The following is a 24672-nucleotide window of genomic DNA, read 5'->3' as shown; positions in this document are numbered from 1 at the left end:
ATACATATATGGTATTTTATAAACCTAGATTTTCCTCTTCTTTTTCCAGACGCTTATCGTCGTTAAGAGTAGGCGTGTGCCATTGTAGATAAAAAATATTAGATGCGCTGATTAGCTGTCTTTAATCTCCCTAAATATACATTCAAGGCTTTCGTCTTTATTCAATTCGATCTTAAAACATAGCGTCCTTTTCTCCGTCATACCGTTGTGGGCGGAATCTATCGTCAAAAGCCAACAATTGTGAACAAGCGTCTCACAGCCTCATTAAACAGCTGATGATATTTTTCGGATGTTAATTTGCCTAATCCTCAAAAAAACTTGCTTGCCCACAGCTTAAATCCATTTGCTTTTGTTCAATGCATGGTGATTTGTTATGATTGCTAAAGGAATTTTGTTTTCCACTTGGTTAGGTCATATGTTTACAAAAACCTTTTTTTTTCATTGTAGTTTTCCTTGAGTCCACGTTATACAGATGTTATACAAATAGCTTAAGTGTGGGTGCATTTATTATTTGCGAAAAACCTATGGTTGGCCATACTTTGACGATAATATTTTAACCCATTTATAAATGCTTTACTATTAACAATAGCCCCTTGTAAACATATGCCCACCACACAACGCCAACGTATGTATACCGCCAACGTTTTTTGTAACGCTACGTACGTACTGCTGTAACTATATAATCAATAGCATTGGGCTGTGTACGGCTTGCTACATGAGGTCTCGCTGCCACTCTCGTGTCTTGCCGTTCTTACAACTCTCGTTTCCATGATCGTTTATAGTTATAACGAGACTATCAGTTATATATGTATCTTCGCGTCACTCATACCATTCACCCACTTCACATCCAATTATCTCATATCCTCAAGCATGTAGCATCGTGATAATCTTCGCCGCGTTAAAACGATCCTTCTTAGCGCAATGGAGTTACGTGAAAAGTAATGCGAAAATTTATAATTAAAAACAATAATAATATAATAAAACGATTGATAACGATAATGCCTTTTCTACAAGATGCAACTTGTAGAACATCACAGCCTTGAATCGATCATGAAACCCTGTGGACATTGTTTGAGCCCTTAGACGTTTTTCTCCCTATTATGTGTATTCCGATTACATATGTGTCGACCTCGTATGTCATGAAAATCGTGTGTTTGCTCTAAATACTTCGAGAGTGTCTCTATTCAACCGAAATATAAATACTCACCTGCGATGTCACTACATCACCATGTCAGGTTAAGCCTCATGTCAGAAAAGGGATCGATTTCAAAACAATACCAAGATGTACTATATTTACTCCTTATTAACGTTGTTTTTCGTAAGCTTGAGAATCTTCATTTATTTGTTTTTCTCCTATGATGGTCCTGGTAATCTTGTGTTGGTCGATATTCTCTTGCCGCTGTCCCGAGCAGGACGCCTTCCCACACTCTTCAGCTTCGCAAGCCAATTGAACAACAGCGGGTACAGATCGCAAAGCCTCAGTTTTCGTCCTCCTGATTAGTGTTGGCGTGTTTCTCAATATAGACATTAACAAAATATATAACCATTTTTTTTTGCACAACACAGACCAAGTGTTGCTTCTACAAATCAACCTAAATTGGAAATGAGGTCGACGTTCACAGAAGAGATTACACGTTCTGCCATTATTTTGTGTGTGTGTGTATTATTCATGACTAAGAGAAACCGACAGCTTTCACGACAATTGTTTATAGTAACAGTCATGGGTCACGCTCCTGTTAAGGAAGTGACGGCAGTCGTTTTACTAGATGGGTTCGTCCAAATCAATCAGGATGGTACCTAGAGAGTTATTCATGATGTTTTGAGATATGCGCATTGGCCAGCTCGACACGGAATGCTGATCGATTGTTTCGTTATAACATGCATTTCGTTAAGCAGAGGAAAAGCTCTGACGTGCTTTATTTTATGATACTTAGTTTGTAAAACAATTCAACCGAAGAAGCTTTGAAAGTATGAGTTAGGATGTTTGCCTCAAGCATTGCTTCAAAAAAGCGCCCTCCGGTAGTGTGGTATATTATTATTATACAACAAAAAAGGCGTTCATTTACGTACGCATTATCAAATCGATATCTTGGAGTATTTAGACGATTTTGAGTACAATGAAATGTCATGCAAACAATGAAGCTTAAAGAACGAGTTACGTTCGAGCGATTCCACTGAGCCTCTCGCATTTTTTCCGTCTCTCCGCACACAGGAATTTATGTGCTCAGAATAATCAAATGAGTATATTATAAAATTATGGCTTCTATTAACAGCGGATCGGCTTAAAATGGATTAAAACTAATAACATACTTATGCAGGGCGATAAGCTTTACAGATTTTAGTCGACTTCAATTCCTTCGATGTTTATTGGGCGAAGTTTTAAGTTTTCTTCTCGACACGTTCGTTTTCCATTTGTGTATCCATGTTCATGCCAGCTGAATCATAATGTTTAGGCAGAATTTCATTCAAATATCTTCATATTATAATTGATACAGGGCCAAGTTTTTTCTTATAGACCTTTGATATATTTACTTTGTTTTTTTGCCCCTTCTGTTTTGAGTCATGTGGATTTTTCTCGCCAAAATTCTTTCAAAATCTACCTGCGTAAACATTCATTCATAACTTCGTTTTTCTACATGCAAAGCGTGTTTTTTTTATTCACAATCTGCAGTGGCGGTACGCCCTGTACTAACAAAGTACTTGCGGTACGAAGGCGGACTTGGATGTATTTACTGAATCGCGGAACGAGAATTAAACCCGCTTATTCGTTTAGCAGCGATAGCGAAATCGTGATCAATTTCGGAAAAGAGTACCAACGCGTTCCAACTACTTCGAAGTTTGAAAATGGCGAGTAATGCACAGGTTTAAAATTGTTGTGCACAGTGTTTCTCATATCGTCTATCTCGAGCCATCGTGTCAAAAGGAGTGTGGGTGAAGTTACGTCAAGGTAAGCCGGTATACAGATATGAAGTGCGTGGAAGAAAGGTGGGCCGTGCTAAGGACGGGACACGGTTGACATCACCAACGAACTACAGCATTACATGTCATCACCGCCGGATTGCGCCGTTTCACTAGCTTCTTCGGTATGGGCCGGATGGTGACCCTGGTGATGGGTCAAATGGTGGGGGCTTTCCTCGGCCAATTTGCTCTGCGAGATCGAGGCCTTGCGCTGCTGCAGATGGATACTGTCCACTGTGGGCACAGGTGGAAACGCTGGCGCCGCCTGGAAGGGTTCGAAATGGAAGTGATCCTTTCCTTTTAGCTGAAGCAAATACTTCGTGGTAATAGTGTTGTAGATCACGCAATGGTAAAATAATCTGAGTTAAAAAGCGGGCTTAGACACACTTCATTTCGCGCTGCTCCAAATTGGCCCTCTGAAATAATATTTAAGGATAGTAGTACAGAACGTACACTTAAAACGTTCATTTAAATAATAAACAAGGCTCACTGGGTTGGAACGACTGACTTTTGTAGGCTATACGATACGAAGAGAAATGCAGATTTCAAATGGCTCGTTTTTTGTGATGACGCTTACAAAAAGACAGTTACTTAAGAAAACCCTTTATACAAAGGATAACTTACAGGGGACGCCTGGGGTGATTGTGGGGTAGGCGCCAACGGCGAAGGCTGTGCTAGAAGACGATTTCGCCCCTGCATGGCCATGTTGTAGTCTCCGCTGTCGAAATATTTTTGCTGTAATATAAGTACGTTTTATCAGACACAACAGACAAGCGTAAGTTAGTGATGGCTATAGCATAATATGTTCGACAAAAGATAATGCGTTAATTACCTATCCTACTCAGAGCGGCTTCTACATATAAACCTGATCCCTCCTGATCACGAAGTCGACACCAAACAGTTTTACTTTTTTCTTCAGTTAATAGGATCACTCCGCACGTTTTTTAATTTGATTGGATTGATTAATAATGAAACTGGCCAGTGACTGAATTTCGGTTGAATTAATGATCATCATTGATTTTATTTAATGATCATCTTCGTTCTACAGAGGCAATTTTTAAGTTGGAAAATTAATTTTTAATATAATTTAAAATGTGGTACCTTTTTTTTAATTACAAAAAGTATGCATGCTAAGAACAGTCAAGTAGACTAACCAGGATTCCTAGAGTGACATCGATCGGAAATATGAGCCTACCAAAGAAATTTTGTTACCACACTTTGTTACGAAGTTGGACTTTGTTAGACGCTTGCGTTGACTTGCGATCTGCTTATGTTTATAGAAAAGATACCTACCCCACGATTAAGTTTCTTCTGGAGAAAATTTGAAGGTTTGTTGTGCTGCGGATACTTCTGCATCAACTTGGTCTCCTCGTGTTTCTCGGCCTCAGCCAGTTTCAACTGAAAATCGAAAGAAACCACACGGATCGTGACGCAGGAATGCAAAACTCGGTGTCAAATATGGTACTATCTAATATATATTGTCTATAATTTTAAGTTTAAAAAATCGATCATAATCGACCCCAGCTCTTAGTTTTTTTCAAGCCTCAAACCTGACGCGATATGCGACGTCCTTGAAAAAAGTGAACAAATTGCAACTGACGCATAAGGAAACCCATATTAAACAAACGAAGCACAAGACCAGGTCCTTCCTGACAACCGGCATGAGACCACTGAACTTACGTTATGTTGCTCATTTCGGAGAATTTTCGTACGACGCCGGCAAAAATCGGCGGAACTAATGTATTTTATTAAAAGAATTTCTGTAATAATAAAAGGATATTTATTTTAACTTCATAAGTCGAAATCACATAAGAACCGGCTTCTGTCACATGATCTCCATCGCCGATACTAACATGAAACCTCTACTACCTGAAGCTGTTTTAGGTATTGAAATTCATATGAACTCCCCCTCACTTCCTAACCAGAAACCGAATTTGACGCCGGATTCGCTGACGCAGCAGTATCGACAGACTACTACGCTGTGTCATTATGTTGAATATTATTCTGTCGATTCAAATCCAACCCAGGATAAATGGGACTGCTCTTCAATGCATTTATCCCAATCGAGTTTCTTAACAACCTGTTGTTAGAATAAATAAGCCGTCGTAATATCCTACTTAAACAAATGTTGAACTATGCGGTGCAAAAGCCATCTTGGTGATGCGCTCCCCGAAAGCGGAATATTTCTTCTGGACGAGAGGTAAACGGCTCTACATCAGTCCCATATAAAATGGAAAAAGTTCAATGGTAGAAGAAATGCGAGGGAGGGAAGCTTTATATGAACTTGGCGAAAATTGCTGCCTGGCCAAGAAAGAATCGATTATTCAAAAGAATATATAAATTATTTTCACAAAAAAGACCTTTGCGCGACTATAATAAAATCGAAAATTTAGCGATTTTCTAGGAAATTATTGTAGATTATGATGCAGCGGTAACGTGACAATAGCTACTTTGGTAAAACGGATTCCATTTCGCATCAAAGTAAAAAACCAAAGTTTTTTGGTACTGATGCACTCATGTCTTGCTAATTAATTACTTATACTGTATATGTAAAGTATATGTGAAAAAGCTCAGTATATGTAAATTGCGATTTAAACTACACAAGAAAGGTATCAATTACAGTGTTCATTAATTAACCAATTATGTAATTAAAGTGTCACAGCAAATAAATGTAAAAAAAATATTTCAGCTGTGGAGCGTATATAAAATTATGATTGTTGAAGGTAACCGGCGCCAGAGGGAATTGAGGTTATAAACGTCTGCCGCTAAATTTAGCGTAGTTTGAAACTGCACGAATTAACTTTGATCTAGAATTAGAACCTACTGGCACGGCTGATATCGACGTTCGGAAAATGGACTGTTGTTAGTTTAGCTTCGATTCTACTGCCTCAGCTAAGCATTGCTTTAGGCAACTGAACCTTTAAGGGGAACCACTCCCGGTTTTATACCTAGATCAACTTTATGCGTGCATGAGTTTAGAAGAAAACTACGTTATTATATCGTACCATCAGGAGAACAGGCGTTCATCATGTAACCTGATGCAACCGATTAAGCCATATGGCCATAATACCAGACAAGACTTGGCTCGATCGGAAAAACATTAGTCACATCAATTTTCGAACCTGATCCTACTCCCGTATTAGCCTAAAAATCTTGAACCCCTTCCTGTTTCGTACAGTGATACCAGAACTAGGCGCCCACATTCGATGCTTAAGGAATCGATAAAAGGTCTAAGGCAGTTTGAAATATACGTAAAATACCTTTTTCCAAGAACCAATGGTGCCTCAGGTTAGTTGTTTCCTCAATCATTTCGTCCATTATAGTCTTAAGGAAACCTTGCTTGCAGCACTTGATTCACTTGCCTTTGGTACATACGGTATGATAGTCGCACCACCTAAGTGTCCTATGTGGTACCACTTGAATATTGTTGTTTGTCAGAGTATGCGCTAATAGAACATTCTCTGTTAATGTTTGCCTTTGCTTAAAGACGTTCAGCCTTAGTACTTTCTTCGTAAAACACCTGAAGTCGATTTCAGTATTCAAAAAGAAGCATATCTAATATTCTGTTGTAGCTGGCCAGCCGCACGACTAAACAGCTGTACTTCTAGTAAAAGAAATGAAATGTTTAAGCATGCGTTTCTGGATATAGATCAACATAACATTATGGAAAGTCGACTTGTTATTGTTCTGAATGTTTACAGACCTCTACTATGTTTCTACGAACGGTTTTCAGAAAACGCTAGCATTCGAAACAGGCGTAAGTAAATAAAGATTTTGAATTGTACTTTCAATTTTGCTCTAGCTAAACACTGTCTCATGCGCCTGACTTTATCTTAAGCTGAATACATTTAATTTCCCACCTACATCCATTCATATAGTAAACAACTGCAAAGGCAAACGCCGTTTCGAGCATGGTACTTTGACTAAGATGTTGACTTTCTTCGCGACTGAAGAGAATTCTACCACTCAATCTGCATGAGCTTGCCGTGCCCTTACGATCGCTGTATTGTTGTCGCCACCCTTAACCTCTAAGCGTTCCGGCTTAGCAACGACTCTTGATGAGGAAAATTGAGGTTGTGGGTAGACTGAGGTTTCCTTCTCGCTGGTGTAACCACCGGCACCTAACGGCGGTTCTTGACGTAAAACTCGTGTTAGGACAATTCACTAATGTAGTTTAGCCTTTACTGAGATGGTATCTCTGACGCACAGCGAAGACATTTGACTCTGCAGTCCTATCAGGTGACAAATCAGTTATTGAGACAACGCGAGTGGCAGATGAGCATGGCTCGACATGGTGTGAAGTCTGTCTGGAGAGGAATTTGAGTAAAGGACAGACAAAAAAGCGACCACCGTATCGCCGCAATATAGATAAACCTTACAGTTCGAAAAATGCTATTTAAGGCTCAATGATAATCGTCTGCTTACATTAGGCCATTATCGAGGTTTATGACTGCGTTCCAGCGATGTTTAAAATTATTTTCTTAGCTGACCATGTGCTTAACTGAATCAAATCGTTTTAGCTATCGATGCAGTTGAAAGCAGTAACTACCTTATCGCTAGTTTTTGCGGACAACAACAATAACACAATAAATAAACTAATGTCAGAGCTTGGCAGTCTGTACAGTATTTATTGTATTTATTGTCGAGCAAGTGCAGGAAGCAGTTTGACGGGGATTATTACCATTTAGTAACGGGTCACGGACTGTTTGCGTTAAGGACTTGAATAATACCTGTACTATAGGTCGGTAAATTTCTTATTAGGCAACCAAATAACAAAAAAGAAAATATGTGCAGTGAATATTGTACTAAACAACTGGCTAGCAATGAATCTCGTATCGTCGTGATGCATACTGAACTTTGGGAGCAACCTAGGTCCGAAATCAACGACAGCAGTACTCAATGAGAAACTCCAAACATATAAACAGATCTCGTAAGCGAATATTGTACATATGCGAAGAAAGCATACTCATCATATGGATCAGAATCTTTCTTTTCTTGAAGTATAATCGTTCGCACGCTTACACCTTTTGATGCGGAAAACCCTTGGGGGACCGCTTTTGAACTTGTATAGATAATGTTGTGCTAAGTATCGTAGTTGTATTTTTCGGTGTACTGTTTGGGTACTCGTATCGGAAAGCTACAAGTAACCAGTTTTATGTGTCTATGTGTGTACCTGTGGTAGAAGTATTTATACCGTGTTGCCCACAGCGGCAATACTATGAACAAAATAGTTGCGACAGTATCTAGTTTTGACTGTAAGAGATGAATCAATAGCCATACTATAGCGAGATTTGAAGAATTCTCAATCAACCATACGTAACTTTGCACGTACGTAACAGTTTTTTTCGATGCATATCTTGATTTGCACTCAGGTTACATTCGAACTTCCAGTCGACAGCGTCGTCATAATTGATAAAAGGCTTGCGCTTCTTGTAGGCGTTTCAATATTGCCATCAACTGGTCAGAGTATTCGCTTCCCCTGGCCATCAACGGCGATCCACCAAAGCGGTCCCTTACGAAGATCTGTAACACGTCATAGAGCGACCCGATATCCATAGATCCGACCTGTCCGCGCCGACTGCGTTACTTTTGTAATCTGTACCTTCTGTCTCCGTTAAGAATTGTCCCTTCGAACATAAAATGTTTTGTGTTTCACGTCTAGTATTACAGTTTTAGTTAAGCACTTCTTCTTCAGACGGCTAGCCCCGAGCATCACAAAACGAGTCGTATTCTTACACCCGGTTTCAAACCTCACTCCATGCCTCGAAGCTTACTACTTAAATTCCCGTTTAAACCTAATTCTCTGGTTCGTCCGCTGTAGCAGAGAGGTGTTCGGAGTAGGAACATAGCCCTGAACAACCACTTTGGACATCTACTCAATTCTCTTCCATTGCTTGCGTCTCTAACCTCGTAAGCATTTGCAGTTTGCTACTAACTCGCAGCGTTCACAGAAGCATCGCTTGTTGCCAGCTGTAATTGCAAGCTAACAAATCCGACTGTATCTCGTAGTATCAGCAGGCTTTATCAAGCGCAATTCTCACCGCCAAGAGTACCTCCAAACTGTAGAGGAATATCGCAACCAATGGGAGATCTATTTAAGCCCTAGCCTGCTATGAGGCCTACACAACCAAAAGAAAAATTGCAATTACCCAACCTTTTAGCCTTCCATTCCTCAATAAGAACACTTACACCTCTCAAAAGCAACTGCTGGACGACCGCCGTTGCCGCCTAGTTAGCGGTACGAACGTTAGTCGAGGGGGCAATGACGTCTGCTTGACGATCCAGCCCCGATTTTTTTTTAACAAGATCCCGCTTCAAGTCTTATATCGATAGCAAAAGCTCTATTACCATACATAAAGAGAGATGTATAGCAATATTCGATAATAAAGTACATGATGACATACATTTATAAGTATACATATTTATAATATATAACGAGAGACCGTTGTACACATTTACATATGTAATTATCTTGTTGATAATGCCACATAAATGTTCTTCAGCATGCTCGTGCCGATAACAACAAGTAATCGTCGAAAGGTACACAAGCTCTCGAAGCACCTACCTTGTCAGCTTCCATTGTGATATCGATAGAGATGCCCAGGCTCACTTTCAGAAGTGTACACACGCGCCCCCCAGACGTCTCAATGCGCTGGCGATCTCGAACACGAGCACGAAAAATCACGACTATTGCTGCGGAACGGAAACAGCGAAAGACCAAGTTTGAAGGCCAAACTTCTTCAGATTTTCTCTGTTATTTCAGTGGGGCTCCGTCGATCAACACGGTCGATCTCGACGATTCACGCATGGAACACCATGCGATACCACTCGACCTGATCTGGCAAATGCAACAACACAGACTGATTTGATGGAATCTTTCTGTTGTTACGGGGGCTGTTACATGGTAAAAGCGCTGCCTAGGTTTTTAGTAATCTTTCCAAGTGATCACTTATGCAATAATAAATATAATTTCCGGTACTGTTCGCTAATATGGAAATATCAGCCGAGTACACAATGGTGCCTCGGTCACTGGCCAGACCAACATAAACAACGGCTATGGTAACTAATCAATATAATAATCAAATTAGCGGTTAATGTTGTTGTTTGTTGTTGCTGCTATCGTCACCCCGTGTCGTCTTTGTTATCGAAGACAAGGAAAGCCTCTTGTATAACTGTTGCGTCGCCAGCACGAACGATAACCTACCGAAGCTAATCGAACCGAGAAAAAGCAAATCTGTACTGAAACTCTCCAATTGGTATAACGGTATGATGTGTTGCTGCCATACTCAGACAAATGATCGACCTACCTTCCCGTTCTCAGCGCTCTTGACGGCCACTGAATGATCATCTATACGTACACAGGCCGTCAGCAAGCACTGCCCGTTGACACAAGACACTTCTCGTCCGCTTTGGCTGCAGTCTTCGTCGCTGTTGATGTGTTAATGCGCTGTTACCGTCTCCGTGTATCTCTTCTTCTCGACACGGACGCACGGACACAAACAGGCACACACACATACACATACACTCAGACATGCACAAACGCCGAGAAACTTCAAGTCAGTCAATCCTTGCAATTGACGATATCTGCCAAAAAACCATTAGAGAAGCCTCTTAATGGGACCGCAATTGTTATTTCTGCCGCTGCTGCTGCTGCTACAACTGCCTCCATTAAAATGACGATTGTAGCAACAACAACAACAACAATATCGTCGCCGCCAACAGCACTATTAGTACACAGGAGGACAGCACCCACTACGCACACATCCTAACAAGAGGACGGCAGGCAAACCAGTATGCGAGAGAAACAGAGCGATTTGCTCGGCCTAACAAACGGTGTCGCTTCTATCAAAATGAGCAGACAACAACGCCACTGTATAAGGACACAATCGCAGCGCCTTGTTGATTATGTGTTTGCGGTCCTATCCAAAAAAAAAAAAAACTTTGAGGACGATGAAGTCGGCCAGCAAAACACAGAGGGCACGATCAAATTCACTAAAAATACGGATGGACGCTTGAAGGTAGGCTTTATAGCAGACAGCAACCAGCAATGGAGAGGGCAAGCATCGGGGAAAGAGGTAAGCTACAAAAAAGAATGAAGTAAATAATAATGTAGTCGCGAACGACGACAAGGGTCATAAAAGCAGATAGTAGTGGGGGCAGCGGCCTTCTCGTCGCTTAGCAGAATTTGCAGAGAGGAAATGGAGCAGGGCTGTCATCCGTAGCCAAGGTAACCGTATACTACTAATTCGTCTGCTTTATCGCTTCGACTGTTGTTTACCAGTATTGGCTCGAGCCGTTAGCCTTCTCGATCTTTAGCAACAGAAGGTAGAGGAACGAAGTAAGATGGAAAAGGCGTGTGTTTCTGGAAGATGGGGAGAAGGATTGCAGGCAGCAAAAGAGAAGCTTTTTGTTTTCTTTGTTCGCTATTGAACTAAGCGATATTGTTAGTGCCTCTGTTTACGATATAGCTTTGTTTCTACTTAGCTAGTACACATATAATGTGTTGCTACTGACGTTGTCTACAACTGGAATAAGGTAGAGCAAAACCAGAATTGAGCCTAGGCTCCTTTGGCTAGGTGGGAACGGAATCGTTGGAATCAGAGCTATTCAAGAAACCGTAAGCCGCGGATGGATCTCTCTCATGAGAGTGGCAGTGGGCCTTGTATGATCATACGGCTCATTATTCAGAGATGGAAGCGGTGGGAGGCTATTACTTGCAACGATAAATAGTTTTAAATATGGAGTAGTACTTAGAGCGGGACTACTTGACAGTTTTACAATATCGTAACACTGTCTAAAGGGACCTCAGAGTCACTCGACTAATGTGAGGGCCAACCCAGCACAAAAATATTAGTACATTGATACTGAATCATCTAAAAGCGTATCATCCTTTCGGAATCATCTCGGAACCGGGTTCATCGATTTCGTTGAATTTTGCTTTAGCGTACAGCTCTGTTGATTTATCTCTGAAAAATATAATTATTTATGGTGTAGGGGCGAGAGTGGCGCCATTTCGTTCTCGTCGACTGTTGAAAATTAGGTACCAAAATGGTTGCGTTGGGGGGCATTTGTACACATTGTAGGTTCACTTGTTTACCCATGTCATATTTAAGATGTCAAAATGTTTGTGAACCATAAGAACAGCTACCAGATACCGCTTTCTCATAAGAACTATAACGTTGCTGAAAATGAGTATAGCTTTTTTAGACGCTATTGGTTAGTTTATGATATATAATTTAAGAAATTCTGTACCATTTTTTCACTGAAAAAAACACACCTTTTTATGCTACTAATCGGATATAATTATGTCAAATAATTAAAACGCACTATTGAGTATTATTTTATGATTTCATTTTAAAGGACTTGAAACTTCAGAGAGCATTGTCTAGGTGTACGTTGTTGTTACAACTTACGTAATTGAAGTAAAATTCGTATGGATACACGAGACTTAATAAAAGTATGATTAATTTATAATTATAGAGATATAAAAATAAAGTCAATTATTGTTTTGCAGTTTACATTTTTATTTATATACACAACCTGTAGAGTACAATCTATATATTTTTGGCAAGAATTGAAACTGCAATCTTTAGTCTCTTCTAATTCGAGACTTATTGATCCAAACTACCGAATTCCCTAGTCTGAGTGATTCGAAATTTGTGTCCAATATTAACATGGCTTCCGACGGCTGGAATTTCCCACCATGATACAAAGTGGGTCTACGCCCCCTTTCGAACGTTTCAGTTTACATTTCGTTATACTTAGTGGACGGACACATTGCATCATCATGAGGACGCTTTTCCCTAGTCTACCAATTCGTTTTAAATAGTTTTATGCAGCCATAAAAGCTTGATAACGAAGTAAACCGACTCTTTTCTGCAAATCTGATGCTTATCTTAGACTTGGCCAAAGTGGGCTAAAGTTTCATGATCTCTAATAAGATATAACTTGTGAAAAAATCGGAGTAGATCCCTTCCCGTGCTTTTTTGATGTACGCACCCTTCAATAGTAGCCCTACAAATAGATTATTATAAAATGAGAAATACAAACGTAATTTTCGAATTTGTTTTGCAACTCTTAAAGAACTGTTGCTCATACAATACATATACGCAGTGTTCTATTCTAAATTAGGTATTATTTCAACTTGTTTTAGTGTGCTTTACTTAATTAACTTGTGAAATTTTTCCTTTTATGTTCATTCATTGATTTCTTCGCCATTTGTCGAATCGCTTTTTTTCGGCCAAGGGGCGACGTATGTGCGAAGCAGGAAAGCGAGGCGATAATTTTAGTTCAAGTAGTTGGGGTATAACAATTATTATTAAAAAAAATTTAGTCGTTTCTCTTATAATGGCAGAGGCTGAAATTTTGGTACAACAATAGAATTAAAGTTTTTTGTTGTCATACTATTGTCTGCGCAGCGATAGGTTATGTCATTAGAAGTTGCAATAAAGTACTGAAGGTTAGAGAATATTCAATTACGTGTATTAATCGATTAACGCCAAATTTATATTATTTGATCATTCTCATCTTCTAAATTAAGATAATGAGCTAAGGGTTAGATGGACATTGGCTGAATTTGGCTCAAAAACAATGTATGCACATTCCTTAGTTATTTTATGCTTAGCGAGATATTGAAATAATAACTAAACTTTTCCAAGTGTTTATGTGTTACATAGGTATTTATGTCATACAGAGGTCAGTTGCAATAAACTTGTTCACTCGAAACCGATCTAATCCGTCGTACTTTATTTGTATAATAATTTATTTCGAGGTCATTTATATAGGCAACCCTACCGGATAGTGATTTAATAGAAAGGTATCTAATAACATCGACTCACTAAAAGTGGGCAGAAGTTAACTCATTTCAAGATACTTCGATTTTCAGCATACTATCGAGGGTCAGTAAAGTCAATATTAAGGCATTTCCCTTCAATAAATTCTATTATACTCCGTTATTCGTATTATATTTAGATAATCTTCTATTTATATTGTTGGTCACATTATTAGTATTACTTCAGCTTTAGACTGGCATTGGCTTATGCGGCTTCAGCTACGGCTCCCTGTACATTACTAGATATTCGACAAATGTTCGACAGATCTGACACTCAATCGTGCGAAATTGCCCGCATCCTACACAAAGTTGGAAAGTGTGTATCGACTATGCCATACCTTAAATTATTTGGACTGCAATTGCCTTGGACAAAATTAAACTGTATAACATAAAAACAAACATATTTTTGTCTGTGTATTTTTATTTTGGTTTCTTCCTTCCTCATATCTGCTCGTATGTACACTTTAATACAATGCGTCGTATTGATGCTTGCGTGTCGCTATTACCCATCATTGAGTGTTATGGGCTTCCAAGCTACGTGTTTATATCATCGCTTTCCCTACGACGCTGTCTAAGTCAATAGAATAGTTTTCAGTCTAGTCGCAATTTTGCTTCCGTAAAAAATAATCTACATATTTTTATTTAATAAAAAAAAAGATTTTTCTTGGTTGTAGTTATTTTCATAGAAAGATTGTCAAAGTAGAACATTTGAATAAATTTTTTTTCCATTCTCAATCGGTAGCGAACATTGACGACCAGGTACTGGCTGGTACTCAGACAAAATAAATTTGTAAATCTATATAGAAAAATGGTTTTTCTATCAACAAAATCAATGCATTAAGTTTTCGGATGAAAGTTTCAGCAGAAATTATGAATAACTTCAAGTTGATTTTCATGATGCCCCATGAAAATTCATTTGTTCGATAGCAGTATCTCCTGTGCCACCCTATCTTTTGCTGTATGAAGCCATTAAGTTTTTAATCTTAATAATCTTATTATAACTAAACCTACGTTTGCACGGATTCTAATCATCGCTTATGTCCAGCTTCGTCTTGTTTCACTCGTTCACATACATACAGATAGCACATTCACTTGAAGTAAGAATGTGTACTGTGTGGATCAAAACAAGACTTTTTCCAGGGATTGGCAGCATAATAAGATATCGTGGAATATATCAACTATGAGGATAACCCTGCAGGAGAACGGAAGTTTGGTGCACTGCTAAATTACTCTAGTTACTCGCAGTCATGTTTCTCATTAAAGAGGAAAAGCCAAAGAGCTATCACGAACAAAGCGGTTGATATTCGTATGTTCCCACCCATCGAAAGTAATGCCATTGCATCCATCAGGGTTAATATTCACATCACAGCATTAGACCAACGAACTAAAATGCTGGTTTCTATGTTCATTCGTTTCGATCGCAGGCTGACAAGGAAATCTAGCCAATGTTTACTAACAAAAACGACCGGACTCATTACCTTGAAAAAAAGTAAATGTTGAGACTATTAATTCAGGAGTAATGTACATCGAATGACTCGTTAAGATGTTCGTCTGCCTAGTTAATTTCTGTTTAGAGAAAAATCCGTTTCCCAACAACTAATTTTGCTCTTCCTTCGTAGATTCTACTCTAAAATACGCCCTAGATGAACATTTCAACGAAGTGATTACTGAAAAGCATGGCTACTTTTTGCTTCAAACTTCAATTCACCTCTGCAAGTTTTTTATCGGAACGAACGACCGAAACGCCGCAATTTTTCCACTGATCCGCGCACTGTCTCAAGAACAGAAACATAAAAATGTGCTCTTCATGAAAAATGGCAATGGTAATAATTTATATATAAATATAAACAAATACGTATAATTATGAAAAATAAATTGCATTTTAGAATCTTTCCGAACGCACTAACAGAAAGTTGGATTTCCATACAATTGGCTAGCTCGTTCGTAGAGACTAGCCATCGGCGACCCAATTTTCGCTAGTCACAATGATAATGATGCATATAATTCCTAGAACGACAACGCAAAAAAAAATCCAACTCTTTACATTTCTCAAATTGTAGCCTTTAAACATAGTAGTTCGCTCCCAATATAGCAATGATATATTTTTTTACAAAACTATCTCATGTACATTTACTCTTGTTTGTAGCTAAACTGATGAACGTGAGGGACGCATCGAAGTTGACTAGGCCTCTCATATCGAACTTTATATGGAGCGTATTTCGATGCATACGACCGCTATTGACTATCACCAATCGCACTGATCGGGTTACCCGTTGCGAGAAGTTCACATTGTTGTTAACAATAATTGAACTGGCGAGATCCTTCCTCGTCTCGAAGATCCAACGTTTTGATGGTCGTGCCATGGTTTTTTGACTGCGATTTGTTCTTTAAGCGGAGGAGTTACCAGTCAGCTAATTTTTTGACTGACTGGAACGCCTAAATAAGCAGCATCTTCCCTAATATGCTAATATCCTCCACTTCTACATAAGCTGTTTGCATTGCAACACTATCAACTTTCAACGGGAAGACTACGGACTATACTCGTCGTTTCGTTAAATTCCACGACGGAGTTTTTTACTCTGTTGTCTGCGGCAGGTACTGAGGTTGTAGTCGGGCAATTGGCATACACAGACGATAACGGGGAGCTCGGCTCTGTCGATACCGGTATCGCATCCTGGATCGACACAAGCGTAATATATGAGAAAAATAAATGAACAGAGACAGCTTAATTAGAAACGGCTGTGGGTCCTAATTTCGTTGAAAGAAAATTAAGAAAAAACAAAAAAAACTCTGTCAAAAAAGGTTTTTCGAAAGCTCACAACATAAGTTGTTAATGCTAAGACTTGTCTAGACGACCATAACTCGATTTCTAACTAGCCTTTGAAATGAGCTTTTTCTATAAGTTTTCTTGTCGCAGCCACAACGGCAGCCGCACAGTATGTCGCTTGAAATTTTTTCATTGAGTGATTTTGTAGTACAGGCATAACAAAGGGCAGTGACTCAATCTTACCTTAAAAATGTCAGTTTGAAATTCGCCAAGCATCTTTTGAAGTTCGATGACCGCACCAGCTGATTTCCGCTGATGACCAGAAGATTCCAAATGGGGTCTCAATAAAGCATAGTACTCTTGACACAACTCACAGTACCTCTGTTTCGTATCCGCTATGCTTTTTCGTTTGCGAGAGTAATCTTGAGTCGCTGTAGAAGTACGCATTATGATTATTGTTTATCGCCAATGGCCTAGCTAACCCGCATGATCGTCAAGACAATTGGCATATAGCAATTAAATGTATGTTAATAACAAACCGCACGTCGAATTCAGCGCCATTGCTTTTGCAACTTACGATAGGTTCTATCGAGTCTTTGGTGTGATTTCGTTCGATCGCCGTCATTTTCTCTTAATCTTTTCTCCCCGGTACGATCTGTATGTTCCTTTAATCTCCGCTTTCGCGCGATACGCTCACATTCGTCTGCCGGAGTAAAAGGGCTCAGTGTGGCTCCAAGGCCGGACATCGGCGGCGATATCATCACTTGTGGCCACGTCTGCCTCTTCTGTATGAAAATCAGAACAGAATCGATATACGAATGCACAAAATTGCTATTCGAGTTAGTGCAAAGGCAATAGACATCGTATTCGAGTAAGCGCTTTGAATATTGTAATATTTTTATTGTATTTTGAATATTGTGGGGCGCAAATGTCACTAAACAGTTTGAGGTTCTTTAACTTACATCTATTAAAGTAACAAGAGAGCTGAATGAATTTAAACAAACAACAAAAAATAAGTGTAAGCCCTCACATTATCAAATAAGTTGTTTTCAAACAGATTTCTATTTCACTCTATATAAGACGCTCAAGCGGCACTTTAAGCGACTTAAAGTAATAGACTACAGCAGATGAGGCATTGGCAATTCCTTAGATAAGAGATTCGTGACCACGGACTTGATTTAAGTTAATATTATTTCTAAAGCTACAACTAAGAGAGAAAATAAATTAGAAGTATTGCTACTCAAGCTTTTAAGCTCACACCCACCGAAAAGGTCTTATAGACTGGCTTGTGCAGCTGCCGTACGTCTTCGAGTTTGATGAAATCATCGGAATCTATTCGAGTGGTCTTTCCTACATGGGATTCACTGACAGTTTTCCGAAGGAGAGCAGACGACGATGTCAACGCCTGGAAATTGGACCATAAAATGCTATATAATTCCCCCCAGATTTGTCTGCACCTTTTGCTAACATCTTAAAAGCTGTTGTGAGTTATAATAGAAGCTGTGAATTGGAAATTACTTTAATCACAAGAGTCAGTCGAGCTGCAATGCAAACCAGGATCTTAACTATGTCAGTAATATTGAAAACGTACCAATGTAATATACAATGTGAAGGAAAAAGTCGGCCTACAATAAAAAAGACTGAAGTATACAATTAAAAAAGTATTTATATTTTATCTACGAAAAAGCAAGATTATCGTTAAAGCAGCTTACCTATCAACTAGAGGCCTACTTTCTTTACCAATGGGAAGACTACTTTCTTTGCCTCTATTATTGCACTTTTCACTCAAACGTTTACCTCACCCTGTATATTAATATGACGATTTTTTTTGTTTTCTATTAACACCATTTTTTTATATACTACTTCACATACCTTCTTTTCTGACGTTGATGGCACAACGCCCTCGGGGTGGTATTTTTTTACCAATTTGGCGACGCTATTCTGGGCCGTCTTAACCGACAAAAGCGGTATATCCCATTGTCGACACTCCTGAGCTACGCTTTGGACCTCATCCTTGATCTTTGTCGTGGAGAGACTCCTGTTACCGCGCTCTTTAACTTCCCGACGTTGGGCCGCTTGTAACAGTGCCTGGGTCCTATTGAGAAACGGTGACCTCTGAAATATCAATGAGCCGATCATTTTGATTGCTCTAAAATCAGATCCTGAGGCTAATCAGAACTCAACAGTAGGACTATTGTTGAATAATGATACCTTGCACGTTTACCTTACATACTGCGGCGGCCATCACATTTTACTAATAAAAAATTAAAAGCTAGAGAACGTTTCCAACGAACCTTTCCACCAGGGTTTGGTGATGAAGTACTGCTATTTTGCGATATCACCTTGGAAAGCAGGCCAATGCCACGTTTATCCTGGTCTCGCAGCTGCTTATCCGTAATTACACACCAAATGTCCTTGCTAAAGAACGTTTCGACCCGAGCCCCAAGTGACTCTAGTTGACGTCGAAGTAAAGTCGATGGGCTTTTTGTATCCATGAAAACCCTTTTGCCACGTAAAGGCAAAGGCGTTTTTACCGGAACCGACGCGTGGGCGACGGATGGCATCTGGATTATTAGGAAATTATTTACAAATGCATGCAAGCAACAAAACAAAAAGCCGAATAACACAAATGTACTATTATTCAGTTATATTGATTATTTCGTTCAGTATCTGGTTCCTGCTTAGGTCTATTTTCGATAAATGAGTTGTAGGATATTACATTTTCTTTGCATCACATGGTAAGTCATAAGTAATCTAACTGGGCTTCCTTTACCATTGAATATTTGACTAATGGACCTATGTGCGAAATATAATGTCTAGTAATCAAAATGTAGATTTTCGTTTGTCCGACTCAACGAACGATAACGAGCACTTGAACTTAGAAACTTCAGAAGATCAGGCTGGTACTCTTAAGTTCGTAAGCCCTCCTCCTATAACAAATGTTTTTGTCTCTTCAATCGAACCGTAAGATACGCGTGAGTCATTCAAAACATAGCTCATTTAAAAAAAGAACATGACGTTTTTTAGTAAACTGCTAAACCATCGAGTTTCTGTGGTTTTCACTGTAACTCGCGCTTCAACAGTTGTTACGCATGATGTTATTCGTGCTAGAAGAATATAGCCATGTTCGTTTCAATAAGTAAGAGTAAGATAAAAAGTGAAATAAGTGGTGTAAGACATATCTGTAAACATGCAGTTTAATTCAAATGAAAATTATTGATGTCAACTAGTAATTAAAGTAAATTAGATAGTTAGAAGTTTATGATTGCACTCTTCTTGATCATATTAGTGTTTATCATTTTCAATAAATGCGACAACCACGACTAAGAGATGTACGGCAACGACGCGTAAACCAAAGCACTTCAATCATAGAATCAACCCTAATTTTTTGACATCATTGCACGCTGCTAATGAGAATATTACTATATCAGTCCAGATAGTTTGCCAACGCATCGTTTGTCCTGATCCTGCAGCTATTTGTCCGTAATCATATACCAAACATCCTCGCTAGAAAATATTTCGGGCCAAGACCTAAGGTATTCCGATGTATGAAGGTACCATCTTTCATAAGGTGCCTAACTTTATCACAATACATAAATTGACAAAGCATGCCTATATCTCTGCAGTTATAAAGGGAATAGCAGTCATATGAATGCCATTCGCACAGTTCAGCATCAGTTGATCGGGTACGACCAACCTATACACACCTTATACATCCTAACAGGCTGTTTTATTGGACTTATTATATATAGCACAGAGATAGATTGTGTATGAAAAACAATTGCTATTAGCTACATCGCACCGCTAAACATGCTGACTTCGAAACGGAAAGGAGAAGGCTTCAACCGAAGTGACTGGGCTTCCATGTCTCCTCTCGCGATCGAAGCGAAGGGAAGCCCACCGCGGACCATATTTGTCTACTGTCATGTCAAAGTACGTATAAATACCAAACTACTGCGAACGTAATCGAGGCAAGGAGACAGAATGGAGTCATTACAATTTCGAGGTATTGAATAACGGAAGCTGAATGGAAGCCTGATCGAATGCGAACACGCCGTGATATCTCTGCAGGGTGATAATTTTGCTACCAGAGCCGACCACTTCTTTTAATTAATTATGAAATGTTGTGTGTACATTAACCTAAATCAGTCTTAATTATGTAATTTACAATAAACTCTTCCAGCATTCAAATCCGTTTTGTTTCAATAATTTTTTTTAAGTAATTCGGTCTCACCCGGCCTACGTTTACATTGTTTACACACATATCGACAGAGACCTTACAGCTTAATCTTTTACTCCAATCTTCTATTTCAATCTGGGAATTTTAATTTTTCTATTTTTAGCGAGCTCCGCCCGACGGCTCTGCAAAACTTGTCGTGAGACGGTCTGATGCGCAATTTACCTTTACGCCCATGACCGACTTCCTGAATACAACGACAGAGAGAAGAAAGGCTATAGACTGTTTATGGGGTACTATGGAAGCTAGCTACAGTGAGTTTAACACAAAAAATTCGAATGTATTACAGCCTTGACCCAAAGTTATACCGGTACCAGGTAAGACCAAGAAGCGTATGGCGCACGTTCGCAGATTGCCGAAGGCAAAATGATATAAAGAGTCATACTCATATAAAAAATATAAATACGAAGTGCCAATTCAACACAAGAAACTCCGTATGTAAAGCTGTCGTCAGTCACGAGTTGAAAAGCAGTAGCCTTCAGAGGACGCAGCTTATGTAGTTTTTTGCGTAGATTTCCAAGTGAAGTGATACCGTATTAATGTATACGCATTGAAAAAGCGGAGGAATTCGGCAGCAGTTTAAGCTTGTGAAGTAGCGATTCGTATAATACGTAGGTATTGAAATTTTAACCATTCTCGATCGATGATGACTCTGTCAAAAAATTACAAGATGCAATTCATTAGGTCGCTGTAGTTCACTGACACGAAGTAGTTCAATGACAGTGATATCGATAGTGAATAAATAAATTCTGATGATAATATTTAGTAAATATATAGCAAACAAGTTCGATTTGTACGTGGTAGTAATGCTTAGTGGCAGTACAAGACGTAAAGCTCGAAACGTTTATTTGATCGACATCGGCCAAAGATTTAAACATAGACAAATTACTTAAATCACGTCAATTATAGTTGTATTCTGTTTTTAACTTGAGCGCATATGTTGTTGTATTTGTGAGCAAGTTTTTATTTACTTCTATAAACAGGACAGAAACAAAGAGTTCTCGAATCTTAACTATAAGTCAATCTGCACACAGGTCAAGTCTCAACGGAGCCCGCTTGAGTCTTTTGCGCTTTAGGACATCTCATCTTGTCCACTCAAATGCATCACGCGGCCGCTAATTAGAACGAAATAAGCTATCTGGGCATACACAGCTTTGATACCTATTACCGCTCCACGACGCTGACTACATTTACTGTGACTGAGATACATGCTGCCAATCTAACACAATAATATTCATTAATTGATTAACAATAATACATACTTTTTTTACATACAGAGCAACGGTTCCATCATGTCTTCCCGCCAATACGTGTCGGTAACGAGTCGCAACCCACGGCGGTAGTGAACTCCCTTATATAGATTTCTTAATTTTCTAGATTGACAAAGTTAGGGGGGTCAAAAAAGAAAAGGTAGAGGTGAGCATATGTATTGGTATCTGTAGGGGAAAGTGAGAATGTTAATTGGGTAGCATCAGCATGTAAATAGAAGAATTCATGTCAAATTATCTAGCTCGATAGTTTTAAAATCATCTAGTTCAGATCGCATGAGTCGCATGGGGTCATTGCTGATATCGTCTGAAAGCCCAGATTTGACAATATTACGTGTGATTTTTAGACAGATGTGCCATGTTGTTGGAATGCCTTCATTCGGACTCATGGTAGAGCGTCTTGCAGATAAGTGCAGTTCCTCTGAACATTTACTCTATTTCATAATCTAATTGTGCTAAAGGCTCAAATACTGCCTAGGCCCATAGACATTACGTTGTTTATGGCCACGATGCGTTATCGTAAGGTGGTTCTGTTGCTCGCAGTTCGGAAATTTCCATGTGAAACATGTTGCTCGTAGTGGTCCACTTACGAAGGAGGTTGAGAAGATTCTTGTAAGTTTCCATGACACTGCCTAGGAACCACCATCAAACACTTTTAAATAATTTAATAAAAGCTGGCTACAAAAAGGAGCTTGGTGTTTGGGTGCCACCTGATCAATCACAATCACGACGACAAAAAATAACTCGACGGTATTTTTATCTACGAAACTCTATAGAAACGCAAAGAAATCAGGAGCCATTTTTAAAGCAATTAATAGCGTCTGCTGAAAAGTATGTCACATGTGACAGCAAGGTGTAGAAAAATGCCCGATAATTGGTGGCAAGGCTCGAACTGAGGCCAAAGAACGTGCTGTTATGTTTTTGGTGATATTGGAAAAAAATCTTTAAAGAAAACTCTTGATTTAAGCCTCTTTTGCCAACAGTTAACAAGATTAGAAATCAAAAAGGTAGACGAAAACTAAAAAGACGTCGATTTCCATAATGACAATGCCAGACCACATACATATTTAATCCCGACAAACATTAAGAAAACTTGAACGGGAAATTTTAATACATCAGCCGTGTGGTGCGAATCTTACAATATCAGACAATAACATGCTTTGGCTTCCACATAATTCTCTTAATGGAGTTAACTTTGTTTCAATCAAGTCTTTAAAAATCACTCGTTATAATTTTTCGCCGAAAAACCATTGACACTCTATAGTGATGCGAATACAGTGCTAGCTGAGTGGTGCATATTTAATCAAGTATTATTCTTTTAGAATAAAATATTTGTTTCAGTTTGGCTCGAAAAGCATCGATACTTTTTCAACCTTCATTCAATATATATATATGCATAGACGCGTGGTGTACCTAACCATAATAATGCTCATCTCATAGAAAAAAATTTTACGGAGATGATGATGCGTAATAAATGAGCATGTGCATGACAGCATCGCTAATCACAGACACAATATTCTATTGCCCCACGAAGCAAGCTTTTTTTGAATAACGAGAACTGCTACATAAATTACTGTCAGCTCTGAAGATTTCCCATGTACACATTGAGATCGCGTGTGGATTCCTTAAAAAGCATGATGCAAGCCTCTAAAAAGAATTAGTGATTTATCACGAACAAGCACGCACATGCATGTACGATTTATAAACAAAAATATCTACAGTTCACCTCTAGTGGGTACTGAAAAGCTATAAACTCTGATATGATGGTGGACCAGCGCTGTGAGTTACCTTTCATTTAGCACCTGGATGTTGAAAATGTGGGTGCATATCACACATCACTGTGTAAGCCACGACCCGTATCTCGTAGATGAGTGGCACAAGTACCTCCCAAACGAAAAATTTTTTTTCACGTTTACGCATATATTTGTATTTGTCATAGACCGACAGCGAGCTCAGCGCAGCAAGGGTCAACCGAGGACATACGAAACTAGTGACTGCCAGAATGCTCAACCGTCTCCTGCTACAGTTCGGCTATACATTCGATAAACCACTATGTCAAACCATTGTCAAACCTACCTTCTTTCTCTACATGGGTATCCAGTTGTCAAATGTGAACGATTTCGCTGAAACTACAAGAAATCCGTACGCCGCAATCGTCGTCCACCGATTAACTCAACCGCCACAGAATTTTCCGTTGGATGTGAGACGAAACGACGACGACAACAACAACAACAACAGCAGCAACAACGACAACAATAGCGGCAGCAGCAGCAACAACAACAACAACAACAGCAGCAGCAACAAACAATTTCGTACCACAATCTAGTTGTGATTTTTCGATTGAAGAAGCAGTCAATCTGCCTCCACAGAGGGCCACTACCACTATATACCTGACTAAAAAGTGTTCTTTTGTTTTTTTGTGACGTTAGTGAATGTATTTGAATGCAATCTGCATTTAAAAAACGCCAAACATCCGCATCAAACAGAATTGAACTTGTTGCTGTGGTACGCTCGATATTATAGGTACTGGGTTTGTGGTACAATGTTATCGGCGCTTTCCCTTGCTTCTCATCGACACAGAAATGCAGTCGGTTGTTTTTGGTTTGTATCT

At 39.2% G+C, this 24672-nt stretch overlaps 2 protein-coding genes across 5 annotated transcripts; both read right to left on the bottom strand.

Moving 5' to 3' along the window:
- Positions 1 to 1883: 1883 nt before the first annotated feature.
- On the bottom strand, positions 1884 to 10909 carry endos (endosulfine alpha). 2 transcript variants are annotated; one of them, XM_022854333.2, is made up of 5 exons: positions 10266 to 10909; positions 9524 to 9796; positions 4252 to 4356; positions 3583 to 3693; positions 1884 to 3223 (listed from the first exon to the last, which is right to left on the bottom strand). In XM_022854333.2, the coding sequence occupies exons 2-5, from the start codon at positions 9536 to 9538 to the stop codon at positions 3038 to 3040; spliced, it is 417 nt and encodes a 138-aa protein (XP_022710068.1). In that variant the 5' UTR covers positions 9539 to 9796; positions 10266 to 10909; the 3' UTR covers positions 1884 to 3037. The 2 variants fall into 2 exon arrangements, with proteins under 2 accessions (XP_022710068.1, XP_022710069.1); XM_022854334.2 differs by lacking the exon at positions 10266 to 10909 and adding an exon at positions 10163 to 10227.
- Positions 10910 to 13160: 2251 nt separating this feature from the next.
- Positions 13161 to 24580, bottom strand: chif (DBF4-CDC7 kinase regulatory subunit chiffon). Of its 3 annotated transcripts, XM_022854321.2 has the most exons (8): positions 24138 to 24580; positions 22056 to 22166; positions 18851 to 19120; positions 18429 to 18671; positions 17821 to 17961; positions 17134 to 17341; positions 16800 to 16987; positions 13161 to 16463 (listed from the first exon to the last, which is right to left on the bottom strand). In XM_022854321.2, the coding sequence occupies exons 3-8, from the start codon at positions 19118 to 19120 to the stop codon at positions 16299 to 16301; spliced, it is 1215 nt and encodes a 404-aa protein (XP_022710056.1). In that variant the 5' UTR covers positions 22056 to 22166; positions 24138 to 24580; the 3' UTR covers positions 13161 to 16298. The 3 variants fall into 3 exon arrangements, with proteins under 3 accessions (XP_022710056.1, XP_022710057.1, XP_022710061.1); XM_022854322.2 differs by lacking the exon at positions 22056 to 22166; XM_022854326.2 differs by lacking the exons at positions 22056 to 22166; positions 24138 to 24580 and adding an exon at positions 23850 to 24112.
- Positions 24581 to 24672: the final 92 nt, after the last annotated feature.

Source organism: Varroa jacobsoni, unplaced genomic scaffold (assembly GCF_002532875.2).
Source record: "Varroa jacobsoni isolate VJ856 unplaced genomic scaffold, vjacob_1.0 contig03120, whole genome shotgun sequence".
In the NCBI taxonomy this organism is placed as follows: Eukaryota; Metazoa; Arthropoda; class Arachnida; order Mesostigmata; family Varroidae; genus Varroa; species Varroa jacobsoni.
Note: the sequence above shows the minus strand (reverse complement) of the source record. Positions and strands in the feature narration are given on the sequence as shown.